Source organism: Leucoraja erinacea, chromosome 4 (assembly GCF_028641065.1).
Source record: "Leucoraja erinacea ecotype New England chromosome 4, Leri_hhj_1, whole genome shotgun sequence".
Taxonomy (NCBI): Eukaryota; Metazoa; Chordata; class Chondrichthyes; order Rajiformes; family Rajidae; genus Leucoraja; species Leucoraja erinaceus.
In genome coordinates this window covers 62,675,741-62,699,350 of record NC_073380.1, presented here as the reverse complement: position 1 = coordinate 62,699,350, position 23,610 = coordinate 62,675,741, and the positions used below count along the sequence as shown (strand labels likewise).

General features: G+C 41.7%; 1 protein-coding gene across 12 annotated transcripts in view; it reads right to left on the bottom strand.

Annotated features, from left to right (window-relative positions):
• LOC129696489 (extracellular sulfatase Sulf-1-like) overlaps positions 1-23,610 on the bottom strand; it is a 448,145-nt gene that overhangs the window by 34,664 nt on the left and 389,871 nt on the right. For all 12 annotated transcript variants that reach the window (XM_055634441.1, XM_055634443.1, XM_055634440.1 and 9 more), the window contains 3 exons: positions 20,429-20,557; positions 16,370-16,426; positions 9,745-9,874 (listed from right to left, as the gene is read on the bottom strand). In XM_055634441.1, the coding sequence (XP_055490416.1) occupies positions 9,745-9,874; positions 16,370-16,426; positions 20,429-20,557 (316 nt within the window). The remainder of the gene's footprint in view (positions 1-9,744; positions 9,875-16,369; positions 16,427-20,428; positions 20,558-23,610) is intronic.

The following is a 23,610-nucleotide window of genomic DNA, read 5'->3' as shown; positions in this document are numbered from 1 at the left end:
ACTTGGTCTATACTCTCTAGAATTTAGGAGATTGAGAGGGGATCTTATAGAAAGTTACAAAATTCTTAAGGGGTTGGACAGGCTAGATGCAGGAAGATTGTTCCCGATGTTGGGGAAGTCCAGGACAAGGGGTCACAGCTTAAGGATAAGGGGGAAATCCTTTAAAACCGAGATGAGAAGAACTTTTTTTCACACAGAGAGTGGTGAATCTCTGGAACTCTCTGCCGCAGAGGGTAGTCGAGGCCAGTTCATTGGCTATATTTAAGAGGGAGTTAGATGTGGCCCTTGTGGCTAAGGGGATCAGAGGGTATGGAGAGAAGGCAGGTACGGGATACTGAGTTGGATGATCAGCCATGATCATATTGAATGGCGGTGCATGCTCGAAGTGCCAAATGGCCTACTCCTGCACCTAATTTCTATGTTTCTATGTTTCTATGTAACTTCTACCTCTCTTTTCTCTTGTTATGAAAGGCCAAGCTTTCTGAAATTTTAATTCTAGGCTTTGAAACCAAAGTGAGTTTTCTTTGGCTTTGAGCAGCAAAACATGGATGTTGAATCAGATCCAGGTATTTTATTTCTGTCATTGATTTTAATGATTTATTATGCAAGTTTTTAATCCTTGCCTTTTAATCCCACTTTACAACCTTTTACATGCCATTTATAATTGCTTCTCAGCACAAATGTCATGCAGTTAAGATCATTAATCACAGTCAATTGGAATTAGCAAAAGCATAATATATATAATCATACCATATACTGTAATTGGCAACATAGACTTTAATGTAAATTGTTTCTTTCAAGAACCACACATCGTGTAGAGTGAACAAGTTTCATTCCAGGCATAAGTTGACTGTTGTGGTCAACTCGCATCCAGTGGGAGTTTAGTTTTGTTTAGTGATACTGCGCAGAAACTGGCCCTATGGCCCACTGTCTGCTTCGACCAGTGTTAGTACAATCCTACACACTAGGGACAATTTACAACTTTAATGGAGCCCATTAACCTATAAACCTGTACGTCTTTGGAGTGTGGGAGGAAACCGGAGCACCTGGAGAAAACCCATGCAGTCACAGGGAAAACAGACAAACTCCGTATGGACAGCACCCGTAGTTAGGATTGAACCCGGGTCTCTGGCGCTGTAAGACAGCAACTCTACCGCTGCGTCACTGAATGGGCCCAATAGAGAGAGCACAATTATTTTAATCCTTTTTGTTTTCAAATGATCCAAAGAGTCTGCCATGAAATATTACCTGATTGCAACATATTTCAAGTAAAAATTTCACCAAATTAAATGTAACTGCTGATATAAAATATTGTAAGTTGATTCTTACCTGTACAGACCTATTCAATGCTGTCATAGTCTTTTATTTTTAACAAGTTTTAGTTTGGAGATTAAATATTTTGCAAAATAATTATTTTCAATACCTTTTTATTCTCCCAACAAATTACCTGCCACAGAAGGTAGTTGAGGCCAGTTCATTGGCTATATTTAAGATGGAGTTAGATGTGGCCCTTGTGGCTAAAGGGATCAGGGGGTATGGAGAGAAGGCACGTACAGGATACTGAGTAGGATGATCAGCCATGATCATATTGAATGGCGGTGCAGGCTCGAATGGCCGATTGGCCTACTCCTGCACCTATTTTCTATGTTTCTATGTTTCTAAAAAGAACAGTTAGTAAGTACCCAGGACCTGAGCTTATACCTTCAGAAACAGTCCATCAGTCTGAAGAAGCTTCCCAATCTGAAACATCGGCCATCGATTCCCTCCAGAGATGTTGCCTGAACCATTGAATTACTCCAGCATGTGTTTTGCACATCACATCCTGATTTGCTGCTGGATGTTCTGAGAAATGAAGCTAATTAGCAGATTTCTTCCTACAATAATCCTTCTACCAATCACGGTCTTGAAATGTTTAATTACTCAGCTTCTTGGAGAGAGAGTACAAGATATTTATTTGCCTTTGTACGAAAACGCGCTGTCTCGTGCCTCTTTCCCAGTTATAGGATTGCTCATTGTTCTGTCTTCTTCCACTCCAATAATTTCTCTGTCCCATGAAATCCCTTGTGTTGGAAGGAACTGCGGATGCTAGTTTAAACCGAAGATAGACACAAAAAGCTGGAGTAACTCAGCGGGTCAGGCAGCATCTCTGGAGAAAAGGAATAGGTGAAATTTTGGGTCGAAACCTTTCCATGAAATCCCTTCACAGTTTTAAACAGCACAATGCTAGACAATGCTTGTGTGACCTCTCCCTGTGATAATTTTAAACATCTGAGGACACAGTGTGAACAGCCTCATGGCTCTGATTTACAACAGGAGAAGCCGGGGGGGAAACTTTTGAATCTCTCCCTTTATTACTGGAGACCCGACCTTCCCTGGTGTGGGGTGGGAGGTGGGGGAAACTTTTGAGGCCGCACCCGACCTTTTCTCGTCGGGTCTCGGCCTCCAACAGCATCCTATCTATGTTCAGAGCTAGGCTAGAAAGTGAATGGTCAAAAGAACACAAATTGCTGGAGTAACTCAGCAGGTCAAGTAGTATCTCTGGAGTAACATGAAGTACCCTATCAATTGACCTGCTGACTTGCGACCCGTCCAACATGTCCCGGTGTGTAACCCCGTGGCATGGCAGCGCCATCGCCAGCCGGGGGCTTGACTTTGACTTCCTGGAGAGATAAGTTTTTTTGGGCCTACAATGTGAATGTTAATGTCATCCAATTAAGGTTGGAGTTCAGGGGTCTACAGTAATACAAAACGGCTGTAGTTGTACACCCCAAATGACACCAAATTGTCTTGTCTTGTAAAGGCTAGCTGAATGGTCAAAATGATAACTGCCGAAGTAATCTCTATCTAAGTACCCTATCAATTGATGATGAGCATTTGACGGCACTGGGCCTGTACTCGCTGGAGTTTAGAAGAATGAAGGGGGACCTCATTGAAACATAGTGAAAGGCTTGGACTAGAGTGGAAGTAGAGAGGATGTTTCCACTAGTGGTAGCGTCTCAGACTAGAGGTCATAGCCTCAGAATTAAAGGATGTTCCTTTACGAAGGAGATGAGCAGGAATTTATTTTGTCATTGGGTGTTGAATCTGTGGAATTCTTTGCCACAGTAAGCTGTGGAGGCCAAGTCAATGGATATTGTTAAGAAAAAGATAGATAGATTCTTGATTAGTACGGGTGTCAGAGGTTATGGGGAGAACACAGGAGAATGGGGTTAGGAGGCAGAGATAGATCAGTCATGATTGAATGGCAGAATAGACGATGATCATCCAACTCGGTATCCCATCCCTGCCTTCTCTCCATACCCCCTGAACCCTTTAGCCACAAGGGCCACATTTAACTCCCTCTTAAATATAGCCAATGAACTGTCCTCAACTACCTTCTGTGGCAGAGAATTCCACAGATTCACCACTCTCTGTGTGAAAAATGATTTTATGACCTAAACGTCTTGGGCTCTTTCACCTTCGAATTTGGTTATTAAACATCATTCATTAACTATCCTTGCCACTTAGTTTATGTGTCCTAAATGTGCTTGCTCAAAATATGATGCACTCATTTATACATTTTTACTACTTAATTCAGTAGTTTCTCTCAACCCTTCAAACTCCAGTTTGGCATCATGTGAATTTTTATTGTTGTTGTGTTTCGCATTCCAAGTTACTTCTGTAAATTGGAAGTTTGTGTTGTTCCAAAGCCATGCTCCACAGCACCTTACTCAGTATCTCTCCAATACCTTAAAACAATTCCTCCTATGTACTCACATTAAATCTCTGCTACACTAATACAGGTTTTAACTACGACACTTAGGTGAATATTGTGATCAGGATCAGGCCAGCCTTGCACGTTTGTATAATATTTAAAGGGTTGTTATCACTTCAGTGGGAAGCAGCATGCTTGGCTGAGTTCCTGAAACATCTAGTTCTGAACATAGCTATTATAATGGCGTTGCTGTTGGTTTTTCGGCAATTTGGTGTTGCAACAGATGTCGAGATTCCTGCATTTTGATCTTCAGCCAGGTGCTTTGTATTGTTTTTCAACTTTTTTTAATGCGTGAATGAAAATGTAATTATATTCTTGAAACACCACTTTCCGTACTCTCTTTATTTTGTTTATTTCTTCTTTGTTAATCATTTCTGGTAAAAAAAAACTAGAACTCAAAAGCATTTTTTTACCACCATTGTCTAGACAACAGAAATGCTAAGAGTCAAAGAGTCATAGACTCATACAGCATGGAAACAGGCCCTTTGGCCTAACTTGACCATGCAAACCAAGATGCCCCATCTAAGCTGGTCCCATTAGCCAGCATTTCCTATCCATGTACTTGTAAAAATGCCTTTTAAATGCTGTTATGGTATTTGCCTCAAATGCCTCCTTCCTGGGAAAAAGACTGTGCCTTTTCTGCCTATTCCCTTAATTATTTTATCCACCTCTATAAGATCACCCCTCAGCCTCCTGCGCTCCAAGGAACAAAGTCCAAGCGTGCTATCATCTCCCAAAAGCTCAGCCCCTCAAATCTTGGCAACATCATTGTTAGTCTTCTCTGCACTCTTTCCAGCTTAATGGTACCCTTCTATAGCAGGGTAAGCAAACTTGAACACAGTACTCCAAACAAGGCCTCACCAATGTCTTGTATAACTGCGACATAATGTCCCAGCTTCTATCCTCAAAACCATGACTGATGAAGTCCAATGTACCAAAAGCCTATCTACCTGTGAAGCATTTTCAGGGAACTATCCATCTGCATCCCTGGATCCCTCTGCTGTATAACACTCTGCAGCGCCCAAACATCCACCATGGAGGTCCTGCCGTGGTTTGACTTCCCTTCCTGCTCAATTTGACTTTGTAAATGTTTACTTTGCCTCTTGGCCATAAAACTAGTGCCATCAAAGTTCCTGATCCGGAAATAAAGGATATTTGCCCTTATTGAGCAGGTATGTCAATACTTGGATCATTTTATACACAACCAGAACCACAACCACTTAGCTGTTTGTTTCTGTTGCAGGAATGTTTAATTAATAATTATTTGGTATAATTCAGGTATACCCATCCTACCCAACCTTGTTTAGTAATATCAATTGTGGGTGGCCACCTCAGATGCCTTGACAGTTGCTACTGGAAGAAGTCATTATCATGAACTTGTCTCAGAGCCATTGTAATGCCCGTCAGCCGTCTATCGCACCCTTGGAAATGGTCTTTGAAGGCAGAAAATGTGATTTAATTGTAAAAGCTAGAAAGTTGTGCAAAATATTCATGGGAAAGGTATAAATAGATGACAAACTGGTTTGGTGCTTGTTATGATCAATTTCATTTCCCATGATTTTCTATTTGAAGAGTTTACTTACGCTATTTTTTTCCAGTGTCAAAACAGGGAACTAAGTACTGCAAGCAGCAAGCAATATATCAAGGTTGCGACACAATGACTCGCAGAGACTGAAGCAGAAAATTACTAACTGCTGCACAGAGCCACGGGAGCCCAATACTTTGGGGATAATCCTTTTATAATGGAAGTATTCAGGCGCTTTTTATCGTTAAACACACTCGGTGCTCGTAGGTCATAGAAAGGAATGTAATAAAGTAGGCTATTGTGGTTTACTACAAAAAAAGTTTCTAGTAAGGCATTTCAACACAGAAAGTATTTACCACTCGCTTCACCAGGATAGTGCAGAAATTGACCACCTTGGGCATTGTTCCATGTTTGTCTCTGTGAAAGGATGACTTCCTAAGATAGTCCTTAGGTTCTGAACTGTTAATATATTCTTGTAATTTACTGGAAACAATTGTTATAGCCTGAAAATTGTAAGCTATTTGGAGATGTAATATGGAGAGTCTGAATTGCTCGAGATCAATGATTTCATCTTGGGCTAACCACACTCTGCTACTTCAACCCAGCTTCAGAATGTTTTGTTGAGCAGCAGTTTGAGGTGGGAGGTGAATGGCGGCATGCACAGTTCACCCATTTGCAGGAGGCTTTAAACATCCAAAGCAGCAATCCTACCAGGCTCGTTAGCAAGGATAGACAATCTGTTAAAGAGTCTACGTGGTCAGGAAAAGCACACGTGTTCCATTGGAACAAAGCCTATCAGGAGAGGAGCAATTGCAAGCACTTCTAAGTGTAAAAGAGAAACAAAACAAAATGTGAACTGGCCATTTCTGCTGTAAATCAACCATTTGTGAAATTGGCTCAGATTTCCTTTATTCATTTATTTAGCCTGACCTGCAATTTACACATTTTCCTTTGTATTATCATTATCCAACAGCACCCATTAACCCATTGATTGGAGGTTCTGTGACACTTATTCCCATGGCAACCATGGTCAAGCCCTATCATAGATATTCCCTTTGCTGTACCCATACTTCACCCCACCTTCTTTGCTTTTCCCACTTTCCCAGTTCTAATGAGGGGTCTACCTCTTGAAATATTTACTTTCATCTTCCACAGATGCTGTCAGACCTGCTGTGTTTTTCGACTACTTACTGATTCTATTTTGCATCTATTCTACATTATGAATCCTCATTGTCATTATGTCACTGTAAAAGATGCACTAAACAGAAAGAGGGCAGGATATGTGGTTATTTGAGAAATCCTTGTTGTGGCCATTCCTAATGATTTTAAAGAGGATATAAAGGCGAGGAGTGAAATCACTTGTCAGGCTACAATTAATCTTATGCTCTGCCTTGGAAGCCTTGTTTGGCGAGGAGGTTGAGTTTATATGAGAGTATAGTTGAGTATGACTTGAATGACACCATAGATGAATGCCTTTATTATCAAGCACATACTGAAAAAGCTGGAACTCCTTTCATTCAATTAGGAAAGGTTAAAAGAAGATGTACTTAAAATATGATAAATAAAAAAGTAAAGTAAAAGAGCCATGAAAGGAATGGTTCCTTTGAAATTTTGAACGGAGACGGAAGGAGGGTGGTCGAAGTTTGTTGGATTGGTTATTATGAAAGTTGGCTTTTGAAATGCCGAGTCTTTCTGGCACCAGAAGAATAAAGGTGGAGGTTAATATGGCATGACACTTCCAACTAGAATGAATGGTTGAAGCAGAATTCATAATAATCAGTCATGTGCTGAGTGTAAGTGCACAGTTTGTGTATGGCAACCTTAGATAGAGCTCTTAAAAATAGTGGTCAGGGGCTATGGCGAGAGGGCAGGAATGGGGTACTGATTGTGGATGATCAGCCATGATCACATTGAATGGTGGTGCTAGCTCGAAGGGCCGAATGGCCTACTCCTGCTCCTATTGTCTATTGTCGATTGTATCTGTGCCCAAGGTCCAAGGTCATTGTGAAGCAAAGATGATAAATTAGGCGGGTCCTGAGTGGGGATTGGTGCATGGGGGAAGGAAAAAGGTTCTGGTAATATGTGAATCAAAGATACAGTCAGCTGGCAGAAGTGAGATGTGATGTTATTGAATGTACCCCTTCTAGAGCCTAAGTTTAAGTCAAGACTTTAAATTCTATCTGATAAAAGTATCTACTTTGAAATGTATCAACTTAGATTTCAAAGACAATTTAATTTTACACAGTAATGTCTTTTCTAAAGGGGTTTAGCTATCAATAATCACTATTTTAAGCAGTGAGCCCTGCACCCACCCAAGAAGGTGATACTTACAGCTAATGAAGCAGTTTAAAACACAGTTACATTATTTTAAATGAAGCACATTAAAATCTGAGGGGTACATTTTAACAGAGATTATAATTTTAGAGAGGATTTCCAAAACTCTAGTAGTACAGTTATTGCAAACCAGAAAAATTAACCGATGAGTTGCAGATCAATAAGTTATCCGTCGCAGAAAAAAGTCTCTAGGAAGATCCTACTTAGACCAAAGCTGAGAGTGGAGTAGGAGAATTATTTTCCATAACTCCAAGCAACTCTTACTGTTTTCTAATCTATATATTGTATTTGCCAGTCAACAGGTTAACATTAGCCATATGTGATAATTTTCAGCTATATTCCTCTTGATTAGGCCAAGATGGGTAAGAGTATTAGTTCGGAATTTAAACTATGGTCAAGTGGATGAATTGTCTTGATTAGGTCCTGGTGGACAATATTGTTTCTCTTAATCAGGGCACAGTCAGTGAAGTCAATACGCATTGTTTCTTTTGATTAAGTCAAGAAGATGGGAAAAGGGTAGTAGCTAGAAACAAATTATTTAACAATAGTCATCTTGAACCTTGGTCAATTTCCTGTGTCATGCTAATAACTTGAGATTAGCAATGAGCATTTATCATCATCATCATCATCATTGATAACATCAACGGGCACGGTGCCTTACAATGACAGTGATCACAACTTCTACTGAAGTGTGGATGACCGTTGGCTCACTAGGAGCTCATCTGCCCTTTGACAGGTCTTGTACTTGGTCCTTCTGGGGGTCCACAGCCCCTTCCTCACCTGGCAAACCAGGTGGGGGAGACGGTTTAGTCGCGGACTATCCGACCATGGAGCAGGTACCCGTGGCGGTGGGAACTGCCCCCGACCTGACCATTAACTATCTGTCACTGAGAGTGATCCCAAGGTGATCCAGTTGGAAGGGGACATGGGTAGGGTAGACCTTTTCGGTCATAACTACAAAGTATGGTGGTGGAGGATATCGGCATTTTAGCGGACAAGACCTGAAGGCTTGGAGAACAGAACCGAACTGTAAGGAAAAATCTTGCAAATTTTACCTGCAGAAATCCATGTATTGTACTTGGAATCACAATCCTTGTTATGGAGATAATCTTTAAAGAGCTTGGAAACTGACCCCAGCTGCCTTATTATAAAGCCAACTTCTACATGAATGTCCTGCAGCAATCATAGGCCATAATTGTATAATAAAGTTTGAACATATAAATTCAGAGTGTACGCACTTATTCATGTATATTATTGCATATGTCTATACACATAGAGCCTGATTACATTTATTCCTTCAGTTTTCAATTCAACGTTTTGCATAGCACAAAAAAACATTTGCATGGAGCAAAACATTTCTGAACCAGGATCTTTTCTGAACAAATTTAAATAACATAAATCAGATAAGGCTTGCCAAAATTTGTGCAAAATTGTACATATGCATGTCCTTATGACTCAGTTGTTGGAACACTTTGCTTTCTCTTTTTCAATTACCACTATAGAATCAGGATGTTTATCCGAGGTGACTGAAGCTTTGATTTAACACCTTGTCTCAAAATAAATGAAAAATGCCCATGTCATTGTACAAAAGTATTGGCCTAGATTACATAGGTTCTTTGTGGACAAACAAGTGGGAACCATTCTCAAAGAGTATAATGCAATTACATATTTGGTGTTGCAATAATAACTTCAAAAGCTTTGGCTTCAGAGTCACAGCTGCTTTTTATGTTCAGCTTGCAGGTGGCTTTGTGACATCTGTGCTTGGGGGATTGGTGGCGATTGCCCAGTGTAATTGCAGCTATAATTAAGTTTACAACCTGGTCTTTGTTGTTAATGCTTTTATGTTAAACAACTTCAAACTCCAACAAATTGGCAAACAACGGGCAGTAGCTGTGCAATTGCTATAATCACCAAGCAACTGGCATCAAGCTTCAAAGAGACCAACAAAATGAATTGAACCATTGATCCTAATGGAGAATGACCTCTTGCCTCATTTCCTACAGCCAGTCGGTCACCTTTTATGCTTTGGTTCACTAATACTTTACACAATACATTTAATTTCTTGCCGGTATTAAGCTGTCGACCTACAACCGCGAGCTAAAAAAGTGTTGTTTATGATGACGTTCTTTACCTGCCCAGGTTGTTCGCAAGCTGTTTGGTACTTTGCCTGTTGACAGACTTCTTTTACCCTTTCATACTTTGGAAGATAATTGGTTTGTTGGGCATCACCAGTTCCATCTTCCTTCTTACGGAGCAATTTGCTGGAAAAGGGAGTAACAAAACATATATATGAACTTCAAGATTAAATGGAGCTTTCTAGCAGCTTACTTTAAGAGTTCACATCAGTTGCACGACTTTAACGTCTGCCGCTAGTAATGAAGATATAGCAGATTTACTGAAAAGTCGCAATCAAGTTTCAGTGCATAATCTTAAAAGATAAAATAATTGTGAGGCCCAGAATGCAGGCCATGCCAGAATGAAGATGTCCTTCTTCGAGAGAGGATGATGACAACTTATTTTCATAGTCATAGAAGCATACAGCACAAAACAATTTGGCCCAATTTACCCATGCGAACCAAGATGTCCCATCTACACTAGTCCCAACTGCCCACGTTAGGTTCATATCCCTCTAAACCATTCTATCCATGTGCCTGCCCAAATATCTTCTAAATGATGTTATAGTACCTTCCTCTGACAGCCTGCTCCATATACCCATCACCCTTTGTGTAAAAAAAGTCACCCCTCAAAGTTGTCCTCTTTCTCTTGTCAAACTCATTAATTATTGTTTTGTGTTTCCTGTTTTTTGATGATATCTCAGGTACATGTCATAAGTCTGAAGAAGGATCTCAACCTGAAACATCACCTATCCCTGTTCTCCAGAGATGCTGCCTGACCTGCTGAGTTACTCCAGCACTCAAGAAATGGTCATCCAGTGAACTGTCTTGGTGATAGTGGGACTCTGGCTATTTATTCAAATGGAGTTTGACAGGATAGAAAAGATCTTGTGCAATGACTGCTTAAGTGGTTTAGTTTAGTTAGTTTATTGTCACGTGTATTGGTACAGTAAACAGATTGTGTGCTATCCAATCAGCGGAAAGAAAATGCATGATTGCAAGCAAGCTGTCCAGAGTATACAGTTACAGAATCAAGGGAATAATGTTTAGTGCAAGATAAAGTCCAGTAAAGACCAATTAAAGATAGTCTGAGGGTCTCCAATGAGGTTGATGTAGATCAGGACCGCTCTCTAGTTGGTAATGGAATGGCTCCATTGCCTGATAACAGCTGGGAAGAAACTGTCCCTGAATCTGGAGGTGTGCGTTTTCAATCTTCTGTACCTCTTGCCTGATGGGAGAGGGGAGAAGAGAGAGTGTCCGGGTGAGACTTGATTATGCTGGTGTTCTTACTGAGCCAGCATGAAGTGTAAATGGCAATACAAGTAAGTGGCAATACAATGTAAAAGCCCTGTCTAGTGCAACACAGAGCAGCCCTTAATCTGGTAATGGTCCCTTAAGGAATAATGGATTCACACCAGGTAACCCCTATTAATGATTGATGTGAGCACAGGGGAAATAATAATCCTATTCGAGACCCAAAGATTATGCCTATTGCCACGACCTTCACTATGAATGTAATTGTTTGGCCCTCTCGTCCAACCAGCTACATCTGAAATTAAAAATGGGGGAATTGGCTGTGGTATGGTCATGTTTCTTTGTTTCATAGATGAGTGCTCCAAATGCTCTTTGCGGAGATGACTATAACCTGGTTTACTTGTGTATCGCTTGATTTTACGTATGTATGGTATTATCTGATTTGATTAGATAACACACAAATAAAATTATATAATAAAAATAAACTGTATCTCGGTACACGTGACAATAATAAATCAATACCAATACAAACTATTAAGCAGGCTGGCTGGTTCTGTTCAATGCATTCCCATTCATTGAGGACACGTTGTCTAGGTTGGTGCAAAGATAAAACTCCAGATAGTTGATTATACCATAGCCCAGTATGACATGGTATTTCATCTATCTGAAGGAAAATGAGAAGGCAAATGGTGATCGTGTTTTATTTCTATAATGTGCACTGCCATACCTGTGTTGCTGGATCTAGTATTTTGAAACCATTGTGAGTGAGATTGCAGAAAAATTTACAGCTGCAGTTACGTAGTTTACTTTAAATATAATCTGCTGTAAAATTGACATCTGATTGATGTTAATATAGGCACCCAGATGTGAACATTAGTTTATGTCATATTCCTTCTGTGTGTTAATATAATTGAAACAAGTTTCAAGAGAGAGCCTCTGGTCTTCAGGAGGGAAGGCTCGATCCAATCAAAGAGACTGGGGAGAGAAAGATCAATATCTATTATGGTGGTGAGACCAAGGCTTAGTGCTTCTTTCCTCAGGCTTCATTTTAATCAGTGTTCAGCTGTCTATTAAGACGGTGCATCTTAGTCTCAGTGGAATATGTTAACTTTCATAAAACCAAGCGCTGAGAGCGATTAAGCCTCAAGGCCTTTCGATGTACGCTTTGATTTGTCAGCTTGCTAAAATGTTCTCTGATGAGGTGGAAACCTTGGCAGTTACAGAGGATAAAACAAATGGTTTTACGGTTGCTGCTGGCCAAGACATTTCTCACACAGTGCTTTTCCTGAAATAACTGACTAGCCCTTATACCCGCAAGCAAAGAAATAAAAAAAATTAGAACAAGTAACATTTATTCAACACTGTCCTCGGGAGTACCAACTTTACATTCTCTCACAGTGTGCTATTTCTAATACCTTATTTCCCTGTTGTAATTTCTCTTGCCTTTTTGAATAATTGTGACTGAAGTTTGGCAGCAGGGGACTCGTCCATTGGAAGAAAAATATTTTTTCTTTTGTACTTCACCAAAGTTTTCTCAGGTGTGTTATAAATAATGCCATTGTGTTTACCTCTGCTCCTCTAAGACCAAGGCACACAGACTTGAAATGGCATAGCTGAAATGAAGACTATCAGGTTTCCACCAAAGTAAACTGCTCCCTTTGATCCACTTTCTCTGAAGTTTTTGTATGAGCCCCTTCAATTGCCAATTTCCATCTGTCAGTAAACAACTCTTACTACCAAAATGGCATTGTCTGACTCTGACGAAATCTATTTCTCCTTATATTTCAAATGTATCTGCAGCATTTGACATTGTTGACCGCTCCATCCTCTTCCAAAGATGGATTTGAAATATAAGTAGAAATAGATTTTGTCATTCAGACAATGCCATTTTGGTAGTAAGAGTTGTTTACTACACCAGGGTCCAACTGGATAGGAGCCTATTCCGTTACCTATTTTGCTTCAGCTCATCTGCTGATAAGAGATAGAGGGAGGGAGAAAGAAAGTAAATGAGGAAAAAGAGGGAAAAGAGAGAGAGAAAAAGAGAGAGAGAAAGAGAGAGAGAGAAGAGAGAACGAGAGGAGAAAGAGAGAAAAGAGAGAGAGAAAAAGAGAGAAAGAGAGAGAGAAAGAGAGAGAGAAAGAAAGAGAGAGAGAAAGAGAGATAGAGAAAGGGAGGGAGAGAGAGAGAGAAAAAAAAGAGAATAGCCTCTTGTTTGCCTGCTTGAATTCCTTAGGAGGTTAGTAGTTACACTTCATCTAAGAGTAATCATCCTCGTCCAAAAAAGCAAACCATTACATGGGAGTGAGATCTCCTGAAGGTCATATCACCATATATTGTTCACTTTATGTTGAAGAGGGCATTTCAAACAAAATACCATACTTTCTGAAATAATTTGTTAATTTCACCAATAATCAACATTTATTCTGGCAACATCATTGGGTGCCTTGAAGTCACCTGAAGAAACGGTGTGCATAGTTATTTGTGTTTTGTTAAGAATCTACAGGAGAATTGGGAAGGGAACGGATAGATTTCTGTGGGTGGAGGAAATCCTTTGTCCTTTGGATGCTTCGGGCAAAACCTCCAGATAACCCCTGAATCCCTTCACACAATCCAGTACCAAACTGAAACCAGGCACTATCTCTGAACATTTGTTACTTACTTGGAATTTACTTGGTTTCATTGGAAGCAGTACAATGAAGGCTGAATTTACCGATCCACAAAAAGTACTTCGAAACAGTGCTTGAATGCGAAATACATCTTTCTGTTATTTACTTTGTATTAAAGATAATCAATAAAGAGCTCTGTAATTGTGCATTAAAACCACCATTAATTTGGTACCAAAGCAGTCACCAGCATTGAAAAGGCTGTAGTATTGAATAGGGCACGTTGTCTGTGGCATGTGTGGATTATACATATTTTGTGCAGCTCTGTGGTAAATACACTTACACCCCAGTGTAAGTCCCAGTGAATCCTTACTAAAACTAAAGAAGTGACCTGATGTTATCTAGCCATCCAGTAGCCCCCCACAGGTCGCTTTGCCAAGTCTGCCCTAAAACGACAGCATACTTGAGCTCTTACTCAAACAGTATGGTTGAGCCAAAGGTTTCATAAGGGAAGCCTTGTATGACCCAAATATTCATGAAAACTAAATGGATGTAGCTTGAACTTGACTAATGTTTAACTCAGTCAATGTTGTTAACTGGTCAGCTGCCCAAAAAGCTTCTCTTAAATTAATCTCTCTAATTTAAGAGTCTCAGACCGTTCAGTGTCACTAGCATAAGGTAATACTGATTAATATGACAAATCTGCTTTGTAACCTCTGCTATTTAGTCTGTCAAATAACCCTTTCCAAAGGTTATGTGATGCCAGCTATAAGTTGGTGAATATACAATTGTTAATGCATGATTTTGATATTTCTGTTCTACTTTCCCATTTGGTATTTAAGATTTACTATTTGTGCAGATCCCTATCTGAGGTTTGTTCAAATATTTTTTTAATTCCAATTGTACAATCACATTTAGATTAGGACCTGGAATGTCTTTAAGTCTGCTCTCATTCTGCTGCTGTAGCTTCATCAGAAGTCCAACAAGCATTCTTGTTATGGGTGAAAATGGATTTGGACTTCCATGAAGTTTCTGGCAGTGGAGAAGAAGAATTGGTGACCCTCATTGGTGACCCTTGGACTATCCTTGTTTGGACTTTGCTGGCTTTACCTTGTACCAAACATTATTCCCTTATCATGTATCTCTGCATTGTAATGGTTCAATTGAACACATGTATTGCCTTTTCTTTGACTGGATAGCACGTAACAAAAGCTTTTCACTGTACCTCGGTACACATGACAATAAACTAAACTGAAATTGAAATCCAAGCATGGTTCTGAAACTCCACATGCGGCATAAGTAAGGTGGAGAGATTAACGTTTGTGTTATGAACTAGATTAATATTCTTAAGGGTGCATTAACCTCAAGGAAGTTATAATGATGTGGGTACATAATTATTGTGAGACAGTACAATTGAAAATTAACAAAACCTGAGAAATTCTATACTTCGGGTAGAATCAATTCCATGACAGTTATGTTGACATTTGTGAAATACAGATAAACATCAAAACTACCAGGTTTAATACAAAGTCATACAATCACAAAATCTATATCATTTAAAGTCTCATCTTGACCACTTCCTGTTTGCACTGTGCTTTGATTTTAGAAAAAGCGCTAACATATATCGTTATGATTTTTGGCCATGTTACTCACAGTCCCCCTCCGCTGTGCAGGTCCCCGAGGATTATTCCCATCGATGAAAAATAAAAAAGTTATGAGTGTTTAAAAAACCTTGAAATCCTCTCGCCTGTCAATCACCGCAATGAAGGTAACGTCACTTCCGGTGGGGGGGGACGTGACTCAGTCACTCTTCAAGATCATGAGGGAGAGGCCACGACTCTCTTTCTAAGCTGTGAATCAACTGAACTGTGAGTCGGCAATGTACTTGCAACAAATGATTTGTTAGCCCTTAATGACAATACCATGAGTTGTTTGGCCTGCTGCCCTGCCTGTGCTTGAAACTACAATGCTTTATTAGGTCCAACTGTGTTTGGAAGGAATCAATGCTTTATTAGGTCTGACTGTGTTTGGTTCAAAAGTCTCGCTCATTTTGTGACTTCCGCTTAGTGGACAGGTCGCGCAGATTGCGTAATTTCTGGTGAGTGCAGAGGTCTCGCTGATTGCGTAATTTCCGGTAAGTGCAGAGGTCACGCTGATTGCGGAAGTGCCGCTTACTGCGGAAGCCCCAAAGTGGAGAGGCCGCACTCAGCTACGTGAGTATTCAAGAAAGTTTACTGCCATATATATGGTGTGTGAATCAGTGAGTGTGTGTGTATGTGTGTGTGAGTGTGTCTGTGTGTGTGTGACTGTGAGTGTCTATGTGTGTGTGTGTGAGAGAGTGTCTGTGAGTGTGTGTATATGTGCTTGTGAGTGTAAATGTGTGCGTGTGTGTATTGTGATTGTGAGTGTGAGTGTATGAGTGTGTGCGTGCGTGCGTGTGTGTGTGTATGTTTGTGTGTGTGAGTGACTGAGCTGCCAGCCCAAGAATCAATTCGGCCCACAATGTCCAGTCTAGCCCTCTGGAAACCAGTCCCTTCAGCCCACAACACCATGCTAGCGCTCCAGAAAGCCCCCCCCCCCCCCCCCCTGGCCAGCAATATTGGAATCGGTGGAGAGGTGAAATATCGCGTGAGGGGACCAGCCCTCCCGTGTGAAACTGATATTACTTGTCTAGTAATTTATATTTTTGTGGAAAATTCTCCATTCTACTCTTGTTACCTTATTTCTTTATGAAGATTGGGAAAAAATGCAGGATATATTTTGCTGAATATTTGATGCGACTTACCCTCTCTCAATGAGGAACGTGTCACGCCAAATTCTGGCCCTTTTGTTTGAACGGAATCTGGGAAAGATATAATGGATGTTTGTTACACATGTGCACAATCAGGATTCTGTTCTTTGCTGCAGTGCTAAACAAGTGCTGTTCGCACCTATTCAGGTGACTCACAAATCTAGAAAACTGGCAAACTCTCAGAAGAAAATCATTTGTAATTTTCACCCTTCATTCATTTTTTAAAACGGTGACTGCTTATTGCTGCTGGTGGCCAAAGATCCTATAGCGGAGCAAGATAGCCTACTCCTGCGAAATGCAATGGGCTGACGTGTAGTACGCTACGGAGGGGATCCTGGGCATTTTTCCCCGCCCATTTTAGTAACCGGAGCCTACCTGACCCGACCCGACTCGCAGTGTAATCAACGTTGTGGGGCAACAGTTTGTGAGTGTGATATAGGGTTAGATTCATAATTCTGTCGGTTCATACTTCTGTTAATTCTTGTCAAGAATAAAATTTGACTCTGGTAATAGTCTTTTTTTAATGTTTTTTTTAAATCATTTCTTTTTAAATGGCTCACAAGCAGTGTTTGAGTTGATTTTGCCGACCCGACCCGACTCGCTGGGTAATTAACATTGTGGGGGAACAGTTTTTGTGCGTGATATAGGGTTAGATTCATAATTCTGTTAGCTCATACTTCTGTTAATTCTTGTTAAAGAATAAAATGTTTATAAACACACATACATGAATGTGATATAAATGTATATAATCATATAACACACACAATTATATTTATCCTGATTTTTATATCCAATGATGAACTTTATTTCAGACTAGACAAGGGACATTAAATAAGAAACATTGTAAACCTCCACGCAACTTCACACACACTAGGCCCTATCCCACCCCTCAAATCTCCCACCTCTCCCCCCCCGGCACTCCCTCGCCTCCCCCAAATTACAATGTCTCCTCCGCTATGCCCCTCCCCCCCCGCTGCCCCGGGCCGCACACCAGCTCTCCCCGCTGCCCCGGGCCACACACCCCCTCTCCCCGGGCCGCACACCCCTTCTCACCGCTGCCCCGGGCCGCACACCCCTTCTCCCCGGGCTGCACTCCCCGCTGCCCCGGACCCCTTCTCCCCACTGCCCCGGGCCGTGCACCCCCCTCACCCCGCCAAGGCCGCAGGCCTCCCTGCTGCCCCGAGCCGTGCACCCCCCTCTCCCCACTGCCCTAGGCCGCGCACCCCCCTCTCCCTGCCCAAATTAAAGACCAAAGCGAAGATACGGGAGCAGAGGCGGAAGCAAAGATCCGATCTTTGGCCGGAAGCAAGATGGCGGAACAAGATGGCGGAATAAGATGGCGGAGGCTGGTTGCTAAAATGGGTCCTACAATCACCCATGAATCTCCCCTTGACCGTACTACACGTTTGCGTGAGAGTAGGCCATCTTGCTCTGCTATAGGATCTTTGCTGGTGGCTGCCTACAGAGGAAGGAGCCGCCATGCCATTCCCAAACTGACCCCTGGGAAACAATTTAAACTCTTAAAAGTACACTCACTGTAGCAATCTCAGTTCAAAAAGGCTGTTATGGAAATGTAGAAAAATGGGGGTGGGGATGGCAATGGTTGAAGGGATTGGTCCAACACAATCAGTCCCCATGACATTGTGATGTCTTGGGAAATCAGAGGACCAGTAATGGCAGCGTTTTGCACTGTATGTAAAGCTCAGCACAATGAAAGGATTATGGCAAAGTATGCATGCATAATCGGGGCCCCGTTAATTTGTATGGTGTTGTTGCCTTGTGGCAAGGTTTTATCTCTTGGTTTTACTGCGAGCTTTATGAAAATGTGAAAGCTACAACTTCCAGCTCTCCCCTTTCTTGATCTCTCTGGCCTCATCTCAGGGGTCAGACTATCGACTGAAGTTTACTACAAACCTGTGGACTCCCACCAGGCAGGCAGTGAAAAAAGTGAATGGCATGTTGGCATTCATAACAAGAAGAGTTGAGTATAAGAGCAAAGAGGTCCTTCTGCAGTTGTACAGGGCCCTAGTGAGACCACACCTGGAGTATTGTGTGCAGTTTTGGTCCCCTAATTTGAGGAAAGACATTCTTACTATTGAGGAAGTGCAGCGTAGATTTACAAGGTTAATTCCCGGGATGGTGGGACTGTCATATGCTGAGTGGTTGGAGCGTCTGGACTTGTATACGCTGGAGTTTAGAAGGATGAGAGGGTATCATTGAACCATATAAGATTATTAAGGGTTTAGACATGCTAGAGGCAGGAAACATGTTCCTGATGTTGGGGGAGTCCAGAAACAGGGGCCAGTTTAAGAATAAGGGGTAAGCCATTTAGAACGGAGACGAGGAAACACTTTTTCACAAGAGAGTTGTGAATCTGTGGATTTCTCTATGGATACTTTCAAGAGAGAGCTAGATAGGGCTCTTAAAGATAGTGGAGTCAAGAAATATGGGAGATGGCAGGAACGGGGTACTGCTTGGGGATGATCAGCCATGATCACATTGAATGGCGGTGCTGGCTCGAAGGGCTGAATGGCCTACTCCGGCACCTATTGTCCATTGTCCATTGTACACCTATGCCCAACCCTGCCTTTTGTAAGGTAACTATCCATTGATTTCTCCGTCTCTACCGCATCTGCTCCCAAAATGGGAATCTCCACTCTAGAACATTTGAGATGTCGTCTTTCTTCAGTAAACATGATTTCACCTGTTGCTGTGGATGAAACCCTCACCTGTATCTCCTCTGTGCCCCACAGGTTGGCACTCGCTCCTCCTTTCTCCACCCCCAGAGGGAACAAGGATAGAGTTCCCTTGGTCATAACCTTTCATCCTCACTAGCCTCCGTATCCAATGCATCATGCTTCAACACAGTGACGGAAATCACTATCAAAATATGGAGGGGACCGGGGGAATGGGGGGGGGGGCACAATTTCTTGGCAGCCGCACGCGCATCCGCACACTCACACACACGTGCGAGGTTTCGGAGGCTCAATCCAGCGCTAAATGCAGCTCAACTCTGCCTGTCTCGCCGGGTTACCCTACAGCCCTGCCTGGACTGATGGAATACCAGTCCGGAGCCGTGGAGCTAGCGCTGCTTCTCCATGCTGGCTGGAAGCCTGGGCCATATTTCCCGTAAGTCCAGGCGGGGCTGTAGGTTAACCCGGTGGGACAAGCAGAGTTGAGCTGGGTTTAGCGCTGCTTCTCTGCGCTAGCTGGTGGCCCGGGGGCACCGCGCCCGTCCGACACCCGACGTCTCCGGCCACCCCTGGGCGTGGGGAAGGGGGGGCACTCGGGTGGGGATGGGGGTGGTCCAGTGGCGGTTTGGCAGCGATTGCAGCACTGGAGACCTGGGATCGATCCTGACTGTAGATGAGGCGCAGGCCTGTGTTCAGCAAAGATCCTATAGCGGAGATCCTATCTTTGGTGTCCAGGTCCAAAAATCGCCGTTGTGACCCTATAACCTGGGCACATCTCCCTCCTCCAATCACCCCGCTCTATCCTCTGTCCCACCCCACCCCCCATACTTCCGCCTCTGACCGACGCCTCCCTCCTCCAATCATCGCACTCAATCATCATGTTACGCCCCCATTGCCTGCTGACCGATGTCTCTCTCGTCCAATCGGCGCCCTCGATCAGCAGTCCCACCCCCACTGTCTTGCGGAAAACAAAGATTTCATCGGGTTTTAAAATCCGGATTACAAAAAATTGGGGGGGATCGTCCCCCACCTCTCAAAACAGAGGGGGGGGGGGGGGGGGGGGGGGGACTGGTCCCTCCTGGCCCCCCCAGGATTTCCGCCACTATTTCAACATTTCTGCCACCTTCAATATGAACCCATCACCACCTCTTTTTCTTTTTTTATATAGACCACTTGCTCTCTTGATCCAAAAGATCCCCTTTCTGCATGTGTTCCTTAGCCTGCTGAATGTTTCTGGCATCTGCATTTTAAAAACATTTTTATTTACTGAGACCTTTTAAATCTTGCCGTATTTCTCATTAACTACCCCTCACTTTCATCTAATGTTTGTAAAGTCCAGGAATTAATCATTTCAGCTTACCTATTTCCTGGCTTTTCAGGCTCCAGTAGTTTCAGGATAGATTTTCCATCCATATCTGCCGGAATATCAAGGCCGGCTATATCCAGGATGGTGGGAGCAAGGTCAATATTCAGAACAAGTTGAGAGATGCTGTTGATGTAAGCACAATGATAATGAAAGAAATGCAGTAAGTTAACCTGTTTCTCTTAGCATCTGCGCATTGTATCTTTCACTTTAATTTTAAGGTAAAGATTTGTTCCAACCGAGCTCAAATAGTGATGATGCTACAAAAACTGTCAAAAGAGTTGAATATTGTTCATTTTATAAAATTGTAATAGGCATCATTTATAATAGAACTATTTATAGTTTAAAGAGACCTCATGTTTATCCTGATTTAATATTCCAGTTAAAGCAGCTTCCTGTAGTTAAAGTTCCTTGTCTTTCGTCTTTTTCTACAGTGAGAGAAATTCAAATTCCCTTTCACGCAAGATGTTATAAACAGTCTTTCTTTTTTCTTCCACTTATCTTTCCACAGAAAGAGACCCATGGGCGCGTGCACCTTCGGCTTGTTGGACTTTCCTGTTCCAGAATCAGAGACAACCCTGAGTACCAGCCCCACATCTGGGATTAGTGCCAGCAATTGATAGTAGGAAAAGCTGAGATGGCCACAGACCGGTCACATTAAGCATTTGTGAGGCTTTACATTTACGGCAGTGCAGGTCCAACTGGTTAAAACGGCAAGAAAGTCTAACAAATAGGTAAGAAAACAAATGGCATTTTGGCCTTTAATGTGACGGAGCTAGAGTTTTCGACTATGGAGGTTTGTCATATGTATACAGGCTTTTGAGTATTGTGTACAGTCTTGATCCCCTTATCTAAAAGAGAATATGGTCGTATTGGAGTATTCCACAGGAGATACACCAGGTTACTTCCTGGAATGTGAGGCTGGCCCTATCCGTGAAGCTAAGTTGTTTGGGTCTGTATTCCTTGCAGTTCAGAAGAGTGATGGGTGACTTTACTGAAAAGTATAAGATGTTAAGGGGGCTTGAGATGGTAGATGCTGAGATGTTGAAGCAGGTACTATAACAATATGTAAAAGACATTTGGACCAGTACATGGATAGGAAAGGTTTAGAGGGATATGGGCCAAACGCGGGCAGGGACAGGCAGGGACGTCTAGTGTAGACGTGGTATCTTGGTTGGCATGGGTAAGTTGGGTTGAACGGCCTGTTTCTGTGTTGTATGACTAATTCCCTCTTGGTCCTTGTGGTAAATTTCTCCCTAATTTCCATTTTCCCCATTGAAAAAATATGTTTTTCGCTGTTTGCCCTTTCAATGGTTTATTTACCACCTTTACTCTTTTCTTTTCCTTCTGTGATTTATTTTCCAATCTCATCAAACATTCTTGTGAAACTACAAAAGTTGTGTCAATTGTGACCATATTCACATTTTCCCTCCTTTTTCTTTTCTTTAAATTGTATTATTTGTTTTTTTCACTCGCCTCTTTACATGTTCTCATATCCTCAAAGGTTTTTTCATAATTCCCCTTCGTATTATTTTAGACCCAATTACCCTTTATCTAGTTTATATCCTCTAAAATGTAACTAACCCCACACCATTAATTAACTAGCCCCACACCATGAAATCCTGGTTATGTTAATAGAGGAAGTTGTATAGAACTGATCTCAGCTGGTTCAACACAATTGCTCAGGTATCCTGGAGCTAAACTAGGCTTTTGGGCTGGGGTTTCCACTTATGTATTGATTGTTGATGATGAGAACTTGTGGACATGTGTGGTGACACCGACCTAGCTGCAACACATATGATTGAAGAGACTGCCAATACTATCTAAGTTCACATATAACAAATGACGTGTCGGACAAAGTACTGAAGGACTTCTAACTCTCAATGAATCATTCCTCGGTGACAGTCATGACTTTGAGCAGGAGGGACAGAAGCGAGCACGATTATTAATCAAAAGAAACCTCCCCGGCTGGTTTGTCACAGGACCACAGAAATGACATTAAGCCTCGGCACAAAGGTTTAAGAAATGAGGAATAAAAATTTGTTTTCTAAATTTATCCCTGTCGAAAGGTTCTATAAGATTGCCTTCTCCTTGAACAGCCCATTTCGTTCCACTCCATTGCATCTCCCACCAGGATGAAGACCTTTTGCTGGAACCTACAAATAGTGATGGTCGACCCAAATTATATCGCCACGGGTTGCACTAAATTAAATGCCAAATCCAAATTATGAACTGCAGTTAGAGATTCAAATTTTGCTGCTCCTGCTTCTGAAACATTCAGATTTTTATAAATAAGCTGCAAATGGCTCTCTTGTAACACGTTTTTCTACCGAATCAATAATCAATAGTGTATCAGTTACATTTCACATGACTACGTTTTACCAGCAGAACAGAAATTGAAACTCTGCCCTAAATGATAGGTTCCCATGAGGGTGCTGCCAAGTCATTACTGATTCTATGTTCTGATTATGAGGCCGTTGTAAGGTAATGCTTTCTGAATGCTTTGTAATCTTTTTATTCATTTATATTCCCGAGTTTGCTGCAATTAGGCTATTGGTTCAATTCATATCCTATGCCATAAAAATATCTCATCTTAATACATTTTTGAATTCAAATTAAAGTAGAATGATATTGTTTGAGGATATTTTCTTGGTAATTTGATCATACATATTCTGTTCTCTGGTGTCTATTTTTCCAATTTTCTCTCCTCCTTCAAAGGGAGTTCTGGTTTTCATGGAGTGCAGAATCACAAGGGCAGATTACCCTTCAACATCTTGTTACACTTTGTGAATTACTGGTGATTACATATCAATGTTATTTTTTTTGTGTTATTCATTAACATTTTGTTGAATTTATTTCTTGGACATAGTTTTGTGTTTGTGAATCATGTACGTATCTATAAAATGGAAGGGAGTACATTTTCATGGAAATTTATACCACTAGTCAGAAATGGTAATAACACAGACTATGCTATTTTAAGTAATATTTCCTCACAAGTACCATTTTGTAAGGGTGCAGTGTTACATTTCTGATGAATTTGTCAGCCACACTCATTACGCAGTGTTGCAGATTAGTATGGGTATTAGCGGTTATGGGGAGAAGGCAGGAGAATGGGGTCAAAAGGAAAAAAAGATCAGCAATGACTGAATAGACTTGATGGGCCAAATGGCCTAATTCTG